General features: G+C 38.0%; 2 protein-coding genes across 13 annotated transcripts in view; one reads left to right on the top strand and one right to left on the bottom strand.

Annotated features, from left to right (window-relative positions):
* The window catches only part of P2ry12 (purinergic receptor P2Y12), a 45570-nt gene extending 36450 nt beyond the window's left edge, over nt 1-9120 (top strand). Inside the window, exons 2-4 of one of the 2 annotated variants that reach the window (XM_021157449.3) lie at nt 5134-5198; nt 5317-5482; nt 7234-9120. In XM_021157449.3, coding sequence (XP_021013108.1) covers nt 7238-8281 — 1044 coding nt within the window. In that variant the 5' untranslated portion in view covers nt 5134-5198; nt 5317-5482; nt 7234-7237 and the 3' untranslated portion in view covers nt 8282-9120. The remainder of the gene's footprint in view (nt 1-5133; nt 5199-5316; nt 5483-7233) is intronic. The other variant, XM_029474963.2, reaches the window with a different exon arrangement.
* The window catches only part of Med12l (mediator complex subunit 12L), a 311786-nt gene that overhangs the window by 82482 nt on the left and 214246 nt on the right, over nt 1-15058 (bottom strand). The window lies entirely within an intron of this gene.

Consider the following 15058-nt stretch of genomic DNA (forward strand, 5'->3'; position numbering starts at 1 on the left):
GCAGTAAGGGAACACTGAGTTCTGTGGGAAGTGCAAACCTTCCACATCCTACAAGAACAGTAGGTAGGTAGCTCAGGTAGTGGAGAATACAAGCAAGCCATTAAATGATGCTTATACATGCTTCTTCATTTACTAGGATGCTCTAACCATGCAAGGCCTAGAAATTAGGCAGGGAGACACGGTAATAGGAACCATCAACCAATGATCCAATAGGTAATAGAGGTAAGGAGTCAGTTTAGATGCGGTGTCATTGGATTTCGTAGTTTGTGGTTTTTCTTTTGATTTGTTTGTTTTCATAAAAGAACACCTGAATATCTCAAAAGAGGAGTTTCTCCAGACTACTTGTGAAGACAGCACAGCAGGAAGTGATGGGGTGAAGTAAGGGCTGCTATGACAGCAGTGAGGAAAAGGCGGTGGCGGAGAGTTTACTAGAAGCTGGGCGTGAAGTACAAATTAAGGGAAAAGAGAACTCTTGACTTGGATAATAAGCAGGACACTCTAGTTTCAAAGCTATGACACAGATAAAGAAGCCTCCATAGAGGACATCACGTTTGCAGAGCAGGTTACTGCTAAGAGCTGGGACACAATGGAGCATTGTTTAGATTAACAGGAAAGACAAGGACACTGCTGTACCCAACCACAGGGGATGCGGGAGAACAAACCAAGGAAAATGGAAGTATGGAGATGAAGAAGTGAGAAACTTCAAATTCTAGTTAGCCTACTGATGTCCTTGGGCAACTGAGCCAGGAAGCACAGCCCTGATGGAGAGAGACGAAATTGATCCACTCCAGATGAGCATGCAATGAAAAGGGAGGGATTTGCCAGGGAGAAGACCATACTGACTTAATATCAGGAAAATAGTAATAACGATTATTGGCTTTCCACAGGGAGAGACATTTTGAAGTTCCCAGCAGGCTAAATGATTCATTTATGTCTATTTTTTGTACAAATAAAAAAATGTACAAAACCTCAAACTGAATTGATCAGATAAGCAGCTCAACTTACAATTATGTATTAAATACTTGCAAATGTGGCAGTGGATTTCTGCTCTTTCATCTTAGCATCCCCATACTGCATTCTTTGAGTAACATTAATGATCTGAGACCAGAACCAAAATTTATCCTAGTATCTGTTCCCTGAAGAGTATATTCACTGGGCATAAAAGAACCAACTGAACCTTCTACAGAAGTCCAAGTCTTTATTTATAAGATAAATGCTGAGAGTTTACCATGTCCCTGTTAACTGAGCTTTGATAAGAACATCCTCCAGACCAATGACTTCATTCTCTAGGCATTACATCATGCTCACAGGGACCTATCTGGCTATGAAGCTAGAAGGCTGAACCTTGAAAAGCACAGCACTCTCACCCACCATAGAAAGTCTGAAAGAGTCTTCTCAGGTAGACATCCTTAGGAGGAAATAATGGAGCTGGCCAAATTAAGGTCTTTTCTAAGCCACCTTGATTTCTTTAAAAAAATTTTGATAATAACTGCCAAACTATACATATTTGTGATGTGATGTATGTGTGTGTGTGTCTCACATTGTGTGATAATAGGGTTGAGACCAATAGAAAGATGTGTTCTGCTTCCCCTGGTCCTACTTTCTCTATATATTTTTTATTTATAAAGAGATTCTATGAGAAAAGAATATTAGAATTAGTGGTTATGGATAAGTCTTTGAAAAATATTCTGAATGTGTTCCTTTCTCTGGGACACTTAGGACAGATGAGCTATTGCAATTATCCTCATAAAACAATACATAGAAGTCACATCTGAAGATTGTATTTCTGAATAATCAAGTGGGAGCCCACCATGAACCACAGTAAATAGAAATGAAGAATTAGGGACAGAGAGTAAAGCGCAGCATTAGAGCATCTGTCAAGCATCTGAGAAGATCTGGGTCCAATTCCCTGTACTACATGAGTAATGTATACATTATATTCGTGAATGAACAAAAAAGCAAACTTCTGCATCTTCAAATATAAATTATTAAAACAAATTATTAAAAACATTGGACATGACCTCTTTCAGCCGAATCTCACTATAACCACATTAATTTGTTCAAGAAATAACTCAAATGTTTTATCCATAGTTAGCCTTGTGCTGGAAGAGTGAATGAGTACACAGAAGGATAATGGCTGTACCGTAGGACAAAGTGACTGTCAGCTTCTTTTTATTGGTAACTGTTCCTAAATGGTAGTGCCCTTTTTCATAAATCAAGAAAGCAGATAACATATTTTTGAAGGAAATACCTGTTCTCCAGTAGCACAGAGTCTGTGATACACTATTTCTATTCTTTCCAGCAAAGACAATGTTGGCAGATATTTAAATTACAAGGCACAGCCTTCTTCTTTCTAAATATTCTCAATGCCCAAGATGCCTTATTTTTGAAAGCTATTGTTTATATAACCTAAATTACTATGATCAATAAAGCTAAGCAACACTAATATATGTCCTCAATAAAAAAACAGTCATTATATAAAAATAAAAGTCATGACAATTGCAAGATCCCAACTGATAATCAAATGTCCAATTAGCTCTTCATTCTCCCTCTGAAACCTAGATTTTCAAGGACCACATGCACTTCAAGGCATGGCCTCTTTGGCTTAGAGTAAGTAAGCCATGAGTTACGTATGAGCTGTAAGTTGTAAGCATAAGTAAGTCATATGCCATGTATGAGTTGAATAGATTTCAGATGAACAGGAAGTATTGCTTATCTTCAAGGGATTTGTCAAATAATTAACCATTTAAAATAAAAATTCTCCTCAATTTTCCAAATTATCTTGGTTAGAAATGATCAAATTAAATTTCATTTCCCTATAATACAGTTATAAACCGTATGTGATGATGCTGTTTACTGATGGGGTAGGATGGTGTGTCCAACTAATTGTGCTATATGATAATGGAGTTTTAGGATGAGTCACTTTCTATCTAAAGCTTTCAGTTGCTTTCATGGTGGTCAAAGGGGAAATTGGCAATTGTCCCCAAGGAGAAAATGTGATAAGTTCAGAAAGAGGTGTTTGTGGTTGTCACTTCAATTCTCAGGAAAGATGAAGCTGGCTTGGGTCTAAGTTTGTTTTATTCTTCAAATGCCTGCTGAGAATGTTTTAGGGATTTGAAATATATATAAATACACACATACACACACACACACACACACACATTCCCAGTAAAGAAAGACAGAAATTTTGAATTGATTTTCTTTTAATGTGGGAGACTTATTCACTGAAGAAATCTATAATTCCCCTTCAGAAGACTGGTTTCAACAGAGATCTCAGAAATACTATAAATATCCCAGAGTTTAGAATTTGTTATAAAGGCAGTTATAGTGGTTATTTGATCAAAACAGAGTGCAGCCAGTTCACGAGCCATTCAGCCCTCAGTCCTGGGCCCTGAGGGGGAAAGAGACTACAGAGATGGCATGAGGATGGTCTCAGAGACAAGGGTGATTCTAGAGCAGACTTTGTAGGTTTGAATAGGGCCTCTAATTAACCTGGCTGTTCTACTAAGTTCCCTTCATTCTGATGGGAAAAACTGAAGATAAAATGAGTACTGGCTAATATGATAAATGTGGGTTATTTCATGGCAGTATAAGAAATCAAATGTTGCCAATTATCATTTTGAAGCATAAAGCTCCTTTAAAAAATATTTCAGGGGCTGGAGAGATGGCTCAGCAGTCAGGAAAATTGGCTGCTCTTCCAGAGGACCTGAGTTCAATTCCAAGTACCCACGTGGCAACTCACAAATAACTATAACTCCAGTTGCAGAGTATCTGACACCTTCACACAAATATCCATGCAGGAAAAACACCAATGCACATGAAATAAAAGTAAATTATTTTTTAAAAAGTATCTCAAATATCCAAACCAACAAATAAGACAAGTTTAATTGGCTTTGTTTATATACAAAGGTAAAACAGCCCATATAAACTTTCTGAAAAGTTTAAAATCAAACCAATACTTTTTTCTAGGTAAAAAATATCGCACCTACTATGTATTTGCTAAAGTGAATGAGATCAATAGCTTGCCCTCAAATTTTAGTGACAATAAAAGTTCAATGTCCATTTAATCCAGTGGTCAGCACTCTTTAGTGTGCCTGGGCATCACATAGAAGGGAGGTTAAATACAAATGGGGGTTTCTGGTTCACAGAAACTAGGCAGTGGCCCCTAAACATTTTCTTAAAAAATGTTCAAGTGCTGCTGAGCTGCCATGATACATCATTAAATTGATTTAATAGGTATAAACACACTCAAAATTCAGAATATATGGAATATATGTTCCAAGTAGAAGCACCTACTCATGTGGTTTTATAGCTAACGGCCATTTCAGTTGGAAATACTGTGCTTGTGCAAATGCATGGGCCTTTTCTCCATCGCGGGAGCCAGAAATAGTTACACAAATATAAAGCAGTAACAAACAAACTTACCCTACAATTTCACTCCAAAGTGTATCTTGCCTTTTTCGTTTAAAAGTTAAAAACTGCATATAATAGTTACCAAGGCGAATAATTCAATATTATCTTTAACGGTAAACTCAATTCATAAAGAAACACTGTCTGTTACCTAAGTTCTGTTCACGGAAACCATGAAGGCCGCTTCACACAATCAGCCTGGCGCTGTACACAACTGTTTTTTTCCCTAATGTAATTTGGGGAACTAATAATTTATAATGGGATGATGGTGTTGTTTTACCCACAAAGATGATAATCAAACCCAGATTGCAAATAATGAAATTATGAACTAGGATAAAACGAGAAGCAGAAGGCTTACCCTCCCCCAAGGGAGCACATATTTTGAGATGATACAATTACTTGTCAGACAGTGACACATCGTCCACTTTGAACATAGTATGCTTTCAGGTGAACAGTCATCTGCGAAAGCGAGCCTGCAACCTTCTCCGGGAACACATTTAGAAGACGTCCTCTCAACTTGGATTTATCATTTATGGAAAATAACCAAACCAACCAACCAACCAAACAAACAAACAAACAAAACCCCTCTACTTTAATGATACTATTTCAAGTTTTAGGAAAAAAATTTAAAAAAAAACAAAACAAAAACAAAAACCCACAATATCTTAAATTGCTTTTTAAAAGACAACTTCTCAGCCACCTTCGCCTCGATGTTTTCTACAGAATAAAAGGAGAAGTCCTAAAAACAGACAGACTGGAGTCTGCAGAGCTCTGAATATTCACAGAAGGTAATCTTCTACTGGGGGCTGTTTTCCTCGCCTCTCCGCAGACAGACACGGAGTCTGCACTGCTCTGAGCCTGCATGGAAGGTGTGCTTTCTTCCCTTCTCCCTTTCTCTTTCTCTAGAACACTCAAGGCCGCCTTGCTGAAGTCTCTGCAGAGTCTCTATCACAGAGGGCTTTGGGAACTTATCCAAGTCTCTGAGAGGAAAGCAACAGATGCCAGTCTGCAAGTTCCACTAACTAGTATTCCCGGAGACACTCATATCCTTCAGATTCAGCAGAATAACCAGGTAATGTTGTTATATTAGCATTTAACAGAAATCTACTTATATTCTGAAAAAATATGTTATATATATATATATATATATACACATATATATATACACTCAAGTTTGTTCTTGAAATTGAAAGCCTTATATAGCAATTAATAAAACCAGAAGCATATGTTTGGAATGGCACTAAGTTAATTAAACTAAGATATAAATCTCAGTGGTGTGGGAGACTAAGTTCTTCAATGAAAATATGTTAAGCATGGAGAAATAGTGATGCTTTGGCCCTAAAATGAGAATTAATAATAGATGAAAGGAATGGAAACTCCCAATGTCAAGAACGTTGTTAAATGATTTGCCTACTCTACACAATGAGCATTCTTAAGGTAGAGTGGTCAGAACTATCCAGGAAATGAGTAATTAAAAGGAACTAACTATCACAAAGAGGGTTGAACTCAGTGGTGAACTCAGTCACTCTGAGGTGTTGGATGAGGGGCTGAGGACTGAGCTCATACTTCTGGTCTTATTCTTAACTGTATCGTTTTTCAGTAATTAAAGGATCCCATTGACATTAGAGGGGAGTATGTGCTATCTTCAGTTATCACGTTAAATTTCCCATGAGAGTTTTGTGGGGTTTTCAAACTGTATATTTGAATATGAGGAATCCCATTTTATGAGAAATCATTTTATTTATTTGATGGAAATTTGAAAAGTTTTTAAATTTCATCTTAAATTTCAAGTTAGATACAAGACAGCCAAGTCAACTGCTCCTATTCCTTCCACTGTCTGTTGTGTGATAATCTAGGATATCAGATAAGGATCCGATTCTGCTATTTTATTTTAGCTACCATTAAATATGCCAGGAATGATGCTCTGGCTGCCTTGAGAAATATCAAGTAATGATCACAGATACAGAAGCTATTGCCTGAATCATCATTATCATTATTACCATTTTAGGATTCACTCTGAATGATATTCAAAAAATATATACAAACTTCAAATATAATGAATGAGCCGAAAATGAGAAATGCATGGGCTAAAAGCACTCTAAATCATGAATCTCTGTGAGGCTAATATTTTATTGCATGGCCGAACACAGGCAGAGATATTTCTCAATGCATCGGAAAATTTTTTTGGATTATTATTTTCTACAATTTACTATTTAATATATGAATTCATTTCCCAGAAGTGATTTTATACCAATCTCTTTGAAATTCTCCATTTATTATTCCAACTCATAATTAATCACTCCTCTATTGAATTCATCAATGATACTAAAGAGTGAAACCAGGAATATGGGCAGAGAAGGAAAGGCAGCTGTAAACAGACACAAAAGGCTACTTGGCCATGCAAAAGAAGATGCAGGGGAAATAGACAAAGCATCCCTAGAGCGCCTGTCATTAGGCTTTTCTACATTAACACAGGGGGGCTGACACCAGACACAGTGTTGTAAAATACAACCTTCAACCAAAACAAGCACAAGGCTCTCATGACATCTCACAACATACCACCTCATTTTAAATTGCTAGAGATGGTATACTTGTGTAGATGAGATATTCAGGGATTCCGTTGTCTATTCACCCCTACTAACTGCCACAGTAAAGATAAAAAAAAAAAAAAAAAACTCAAGTTTTAAGCAACACTGTAATTCTAAAATTTATGTATGAAGATAACAACCAAACCAATGACCTGTGATCACCCTCCTCTCTCTCTCTCTCTCTCTCTCTCTCTCTCTCTCTCTCTCTCTCTCTCTCTCTCTCTCTCTACTACAGGACCATGGACGTGCCTGGTATCAACACCACCTCAGCCAATACCACCTTCTCCCCTGGGACCAGCACCCTGTGCATCAGAGACTACAAGATCACCCAGGTTCTCTTCCCATTGCTCTACACCATCCTGTTCTTTGCTGGGCTCATCACGAACAGCTTGGCAATGAGGATTTTCTTTCAGATCCGCAGTAAATCCAACTTCATCATTTTTCTTAAGAACACGGTCATCTCTGATCTACTAATGATTCTAACTTTTCCATTTAAAATTCTTAGTGATGCTAAACTGGGAGCCGGGCCTCTGAGAACCTTGGTGTGCCAAGTTACTTCAGTCACGTTTTATTTTACAATGTATATCAGTATATCGTTCCTGGGGTTGATAACCATTGACCGCTACCTGAAGACCACCAGGCCATTTAAAACGTCCAGCCCCAGCAATCTCTTGGGTGCAAAGATTCTTTCTGTTGTCATCTGGGCCTTCATGTTCTTAATTTCACTGCCTAACATGATTCTCACCAACAGGAGGCCAAGAGATAAGGACGTAACGAAATGTTCTTTCTTAAAGTCAGAGTTTGGTCTAGTCTGGCACGAAATAGTCAATTACATCTGCCAAGTCATTTTCTGGATTAATTTTTTAATTGTCATCGTTTGCTATAGCCTCATTACCAAAGAACTCTATCGGTCTTATGTCAGAACAAGGGGTTCAGCCAAAGTTCCCAAGAAAAAGGTAAATGTCAAGGTTTTTATCATCATTGCTGTATTCTTTATTTGCTTTGTTCCCTTCCATTTTGCACGGATTCCCTACACCCTGAGCCAAACTCGGGCTGTCTTTGACTGCAGTGCTGAGAACACTCTGTTCTATGTGAAGGAGAGCACCCTATGGCTGACGTCACTGAACGCCTGCCTCGATCCATTCATCTACTTTTTTCTTTGCAAGTCTTTCAGAAATTCCTTGACAAGCATGCTGAGGTGCTCAAACTCTACATCAACATCTGGAGCAAACAAGAAGAAAGGACAGGAAGGTGGCGAACCAAGCGAGGAGACCCCAATGTAGAACATTACCCAAGGGGCTGCTTCAGTCTTTAATATCCAGACTGCTCCAAGGAAATCACCACACAAATATATTAACATTCACTAAAAAGAAGCTGAGTTAATGACTCTTTAAATAATCAATAAAGTAAGAAAATAATTTTTAACTACTTTTTCTGTACATATATGGGAAAAATCTTAGTCTGCAGGTGTATTTTAAAATGAAGTGTATCCCATTGCTATACTGCAGGCAAACCACACACACACACAAAATCATTTATCTGATTTCTACAAAATTAGCAACATGAAGTGTAATAATCATTGTCATTTTAAAATAAATTACCAATAATAATATTATTTTTATAATAAGTGAGAAATTATGTATGATCTGATACATCAAACACAGTAATTACCAACTTCCCATTTATAACAAGGATAACAACCAAACCAAAGGAACTTAAATCAAATGAAATGACAATGGATAAGGCCTGAATTATTATAAACGAACATTAGGATGGTAGAGGTTTAAAAGGCAAATCTTACCATAAAGAACAGACATGATGAATAAAATGATTAACTTAACAAAAGTACACATTCATAACATTCTAATATTAAAAATATTTACTCCTTCCTTAACACTAGAGACAGCAATTTTACTAAGGGTCTGAGTTTACCAGGTACAGTGCCATTATCGGTATTTATCTGCTAACTAGCTTTGAAAATGCCTGCTGCTTGAATGAACAGAACACTTCTTAATAAGAAAACCTAAGTAACTATAATTACCAAATTACACATCACATCTACCAATAAGAAAAAGATTGAACTACTTGAGATTACCTGCTTGTAATCATGTGTATAATATTAAAATGCATTTATTCTGTATCATTTTGTTGGAATTTCTTCATTCAAAACTATTAGATACAGTGGTTCAACCTTCTTTGCCTCTATTAAACAGTAAATGTATTTAAGAACTATGGCCAGGACAGCTTTATTATATATTATTTATATAGTTTCTTCAGGAAAGTCATGTCCCGTTTATAAGTCCTCATGTGATGATAAAAGAGTGACACATGTAGTCAGAATTCATGTTTCATAGGTGGTATTTTTATTTTATTTTCATTAGTTATCAACACAGAACTGATGTATGCTTACTGGGTATGGTGTGATACATCATTTTATGCATATAAGCAATAAGACCAAACTAGGGTCATATTTGATAGCTTTGATATAAACAAAATATCCAGTGTGTGGAAGTTCAAATCATTAGTTTCAAATATGAATGCTCCTTAGAGGATATTTTCTGACAGAAGATGGCCTAAATACTAGTATCTAAATATCATGTACAAGAAATGTAAAGGGTAGATTATAGCATAGATAAGTTAGTTGAACAATAATGTTTTCCAAACCCAGCACAGGTAATTGATTCCCATTTTGGGACAAAGCTAAGGATATGTAACTCTTAGTGTGACATGTACTGCACAGGAGCTACACTTCCTTTGTTGCACTCCCACAGTGAGAACAAGATGTTGGAGATGCATGGAGACTGTCAAACATGGGAATGTGCAGACTAGGGACACGGATCAAAGAGACAGTTCTTGCCTAACAATGCATAGGACCCAGGTTCCATCTCCAACACTGCAATACAAAAAGGGGACTATTCTATGATCCAGAGTACAGAACACACAGCTGGGGTCAGATCTGCCATAGAACTTGCATGTAAAACTAGACACACAGTTTTGATTTTCTAAGAGTACCAGAGTGTGGGCAACAGAAGACAATCTAGCGATAAACCATCTCTACCAAACTATAATCTGCATATGAAATAATTGTGAGCATCCCTCAAACTGCCCAGGTATAGAATGAGAAGTGTAACCCAGACCTAGAAAGACAAACATGGTATGTACTTATTTATAAATGAATATTAGTCATAAAGTACAGGATATCCATGCTACAATGCACAGACACAAAGAAACTAAATAACAAGGAGGGCTCAAGGGAGACTAATGAAGCTCAGAGAAGAGAAAATAGAATAGATATCATGGGTGGATGGGGGAGCTAGATAGGGGTAGAGGTGGGGAACAGGAAGGATCAGGTTGGGAGAGGATGAAGTGACAACGGGAATGGGGGGCATGTCTGGGACAAACTAGAAACATAGGGTGATAGAAACTCCCAGAAATCTATGAGGGTGACCCTAGCTAAGACTCCTAGCAATGGGGCATATAGAGCCTGACCCAGCCATCTCCTGTAACCAGGCAAGACTTCCAATGAAGGAATGAGAATACCAACCCAGACACAAAACCTTCATCCTACAATTTGCCCTGTCTACAGGATGTGTAGGGGTAAAGATGGAACAGAAACTGAGGGAGTGTCCAAACAATGACTGGCGCAGCTTGAGACCCATGTCACAAGATGGGCCAGCCCCTGACACTGCTAATGATTTTCTGCTATACTTCAAGACAGGATTCTAGCATAACCATCATCAGAGAAGCTTCACCCACAACCGATGCAGAGGTTCACAGACAAATACATTAGGCGGAGCTTGCAGAATTCTGCGGAAGAGGAGGTAAAGGATTGTAGGAGCCAAGGAGGTCACAGATACTACAAGAAAACCTACAAAATCAACTCACTTGGGCCCATAGGTCACACAAAGATTGACCTGGCAAGCAAGGAGCCTGCATGGGACTAGCCTAGCCCCTCTGTACATATATTACAGTTGTGTAGCTTGGTCTTCAAGTGTGACTCCTAACAGCAGGAACAGAGGCTGTCTCTGACATCTATTGCCTGCCTTTGGGACCCTTTCTTTCTACTGGGCTGCCTCATCTAGCATCAATAGGAGAAGATGCTGGTAGTCTTATTGCAACTTGATAAGCCAGGGTTGGCTGACATCCATGGAGGACTCCCCTTTTCTGAAGGGAAAGGGAGAAGTGACTTGGGATAGGGGATGACTAGGAGGAGAGGAGGGAAGGAAAACCAGGGTTGGGATGTAAAGTAAATAAATAATTTAATTAAAAAAATTTTCTCCAACTTTAGGGGGAAATTTCCAATGTCTACAGTAAGGCTTCCCAAGAACACAGCCTCGCTGTGCAGACAGAATATCTAAGACTTCCATGACACAGCAATAGGGCTGGCAAGGAAGCCTATTTAGCCAGAATCACTTAAAACCATAAAGCCCTTTAAAAAAATAAAAACCTGCCAACCCTGGGTTTACTACTCTGGCAACAGAAATAAAACATCAGAGACAGACCCGCTCACCACACCTGCAGCCAATTCATAGTTTGTGAGCAATGGCCATGTGGGATTAGTGTCACGAGTGGGAACTGAAGATATGGATACACAACTGTAATCATAAGCACCAAGAAATAGATGGACTTAACAAAACGAGAAGAACATTAGAAGGCGATTTCCAGAAGGAAAGTAAGTGGATAATATGAAAGTAAAAGGAATTATGTCCATACATTATAAATCTATACTTACATGGCACAGTGTATTTTACTTATAATTTTCAAATTGACTTAAAATATTTTAATAAGGATTAAAGAACTCTATCTTCAATGGGATTATAAATTGATACACTCCTTATAGAAACCTTTTTGAAAATATCATATAACATTTGATACCTAACACTTGATCAAGCTATTCTTACAAATATGTTAAAACAAACATACAAGAGAACCTGAATACATATGTTGAGCAGTAACAACTCAAAAAGTCAAACAAATTAAATGTCCATCGGTAACAGCTTAACCAAAATATGGAAAAGTTATGTTTATGATTATGATCAGTGTCTATGTATTAACATAGACTAAGACAAAAATTAAAATAGACTAAAATAAGCATGAACACTTACACACTAGTATAAATATAGATGACTTCTTGCTATCGATACACTGGTGTTTAGAGTTTTCAAATAGTTGTTTTGTGTGTGTGTGTGTGTGTGTGTGTGTGTGTGTGTGTGTGTGTGTTTGTGTGTGTGTATGTGTGCGTGTCCCCATGTGAGTGTGGGCCTGTGTACACTATCACACACATATAGGTGTCAAAGGACAACCTCAGGTGTCAGACATCATTTGTCATTTTGTTTGAGATAGAGTCTCCTTTTTACTGCTGCTTATACCAGACCAACCGCTCTGCATGCTTCTAGGGAATTCTGTTTCCATATCCCCAACCTCACAATATGAATGACAGAATTACATATACACAGTACTGTGTCTACTTTTATATGGGTTCAGGAGATCTAAGTTTATTCTTCCATGCTTGTGTGGCAACTGCTTTACCTACTGAGTCATCTCCTATGTATTTCATTTTTAAAACATATGCTTTCCTTTTATGACAAAATCCTTGTAACTAAATATTAAGCATTTCAAGTATTGCTGTGAATTTATTGCCTGTTTCTGAAGAGATTTTTCTAATACTGATTTTCACTTCAGGACATCTGCTGGTAAACTACATAGTGTATTTAACTCATTATCACTTTTGGTTACTCTAATTGGAAAGTTTTTAAAAATTCACATGCTCTAAGGAAAGTACCTCAGAGGACTTCCGAGTAAATGAGAGGTCTCTCCTAGGAATATGTGAGTTCCCACTTCAACTTACATCCTTAATGAAAATGAAAGCAAACACTTCAACGTTTCTGATGTTATTATATGATACATGTTAACTACATCACCAGAAGTCCCTTTGCTCTTTGCCTTGATCCAGCTCAGCAATCCTGGAGGTCTAGCAAAGGAAGTAGGTGTAGGCAACTTCCATTACAGACCAGTTTGCCCCATCTGACCATACTGGTTGGACAATTTACAAATCTAACCTTAGACCTGAGTGTGTACCAGACAGAACTGAATGTCTGTTCAGCTTCTTTTTCCTGTATCAATCATTGACTCTTGGCATAAGGACTTCAGAATGAAGTGAACCACTCCAGCTGCTCTCTCAGGAGTGTGGTGTGGTGGGACAAGGCAGGCTCTGAGTGCAAATTCTAGGGCAGTGGTGAGTTAGTGTTGGGCCTATTAACACTATTTTGGGGAAGTGCTTAATTTCCTCATTTTGATTTTCACGTCTAAAATAAGACTGGACTATGTTGCTATTGTAAGGACTGTGATAACATAGTTACCTATAATACCATAGCTATTTTGATTTTATTACTTTGAGTCTATTTCCTTAGTGCATATTAGAATTCCAATCTTTAATTTATTCCAGTCTTTAAATTATTCGGCAGGCTCCTAAACACTGAAACTTTTCAATGCATGTTTTTGTTTTTTAGTTCTTCCTTCCCGGCCTTCGTGAACTAATAAGCCCACAGTATTCCTATTTTCTTTTTCATTGACTGAGGAAGCTCGCATGACATCGTCCATGACAGGCCTCACTGTGAGCATATGACGGATGTTCTTTTACCCCTAACGATATGAAAAGGACACTGTTGTGTATTTCATCTTAAAAAGAGGGCAAGTATTTCCCAGTGAGTATAAATAACTTCCCAAAGGAGGGGGACAAAAAGCGACAGGTGGACAAGCCCTTGGAGCTTCGGCTTGCAGCTTTGAGATGGCACTTCCACGCAGCCCTAGGGAGCAGCGTGCTGACAGGCCCTTCCAAGAGGAACAGGCTTCCCAACAAATATCAGCAGTACTGGGAGAAGCTACGGAACTTACCAAGGGGAGCACTCTGAAGCTCTTATTTAAAAAGTGTGTAGTTATGAAGATGGCTCAGCTAGAGAAGACCAACCATGACCATGCAGAGCTCAATCCATGGGACCCACATGTTGGAAAGATATAACTAACTCACTGAAGGAAAATACACACACACACTCTCACAAACTCACAATAAATATGTATTTCACAACCAAAAGAATGTACCTTTGTGACCCTAGAAATGTCCATTCCTAATCAGTTCCTCTTTTCAAAGTTTCCCACATTTGGCATTTTGAAATTTGACCAAAATGTGATTTCTACTTCTCATATTATGAAATTATCCTGTATAGAATTTCCCTTGTTTAAAGTAAAAATTTCCAGACCTTCAATGTTATATTGGATTGGGGGCTATTGAGAAATTTAAAATTGACTGTGTTTATTGTTAAAATTAACAATAAACCTACTTTAAAAGATTGATTTTGCTAGGTTTTTATCCTCTTATAAAGCAAAATGATATATATTTAAGTTAAGGGGCATTACATCAGTAAATCCTAACATATTTTAGCCAAAAAGAAAATTTTTACAATGTGCCATTTATTCCCTAGAGTTAACCAAAGTTCCCTGGAAGCACAGTACACTTCATTTTAAAATGTTCAAATGTGGAATCAACGTACTCCAAATTCTCAACCAAGTAATATAGGAATTTCTAGTTAGGCAAACCCTGAAGATGGTCCATCTCTACAGTAAGCGTGGCAAGAACGGTGAAGTGAAACTTGCCATAGAGAACCACACATCCTCCGTAGGAGCATCTAATTTCCTCTTTCCCTTCATCTGTCGGGCAGGGAAGCACACTGTCACACATTGTAACTTTCTGCACTCTCCCTGAGATTTAAAATGAAACACTGTACCAATCTGAGGCCAGCACTGATTCAAAAATTCTCTTAAGCCTCAAGAATGTAGGTGGTTTCCCAAAAGGGCTTCCTAAAAGTGCCACACTGTAGCTCCACTCAAACTGGGCAATTCAAGGAACCCAAACAATGAGCGGCTGGGCTGGCATGTTTAGCCTTCCCTGATGTGCCCTGTGTCAGGCCATCGGTCCCCCTCCCCCACACTCCTATGAAGTAGATGATGATGTCAAACTTGCTACATGAGAGAATGAGGTATATAGCTCTTAAAACATTTGTTTA

Source organism: Mus caroli, unplaced genomic scaffold, assembly GCF_978045245.1.
Source record: "Mus caroli unplaced genomic scaffold, Mus_caroli_1 scaffold_3, whole genome shotgun sequence".
NCBI lineage: Eukaryota > Metazoa > Chordata > Mammalia > Rodentia > Muridae > Mus > Mus caroli.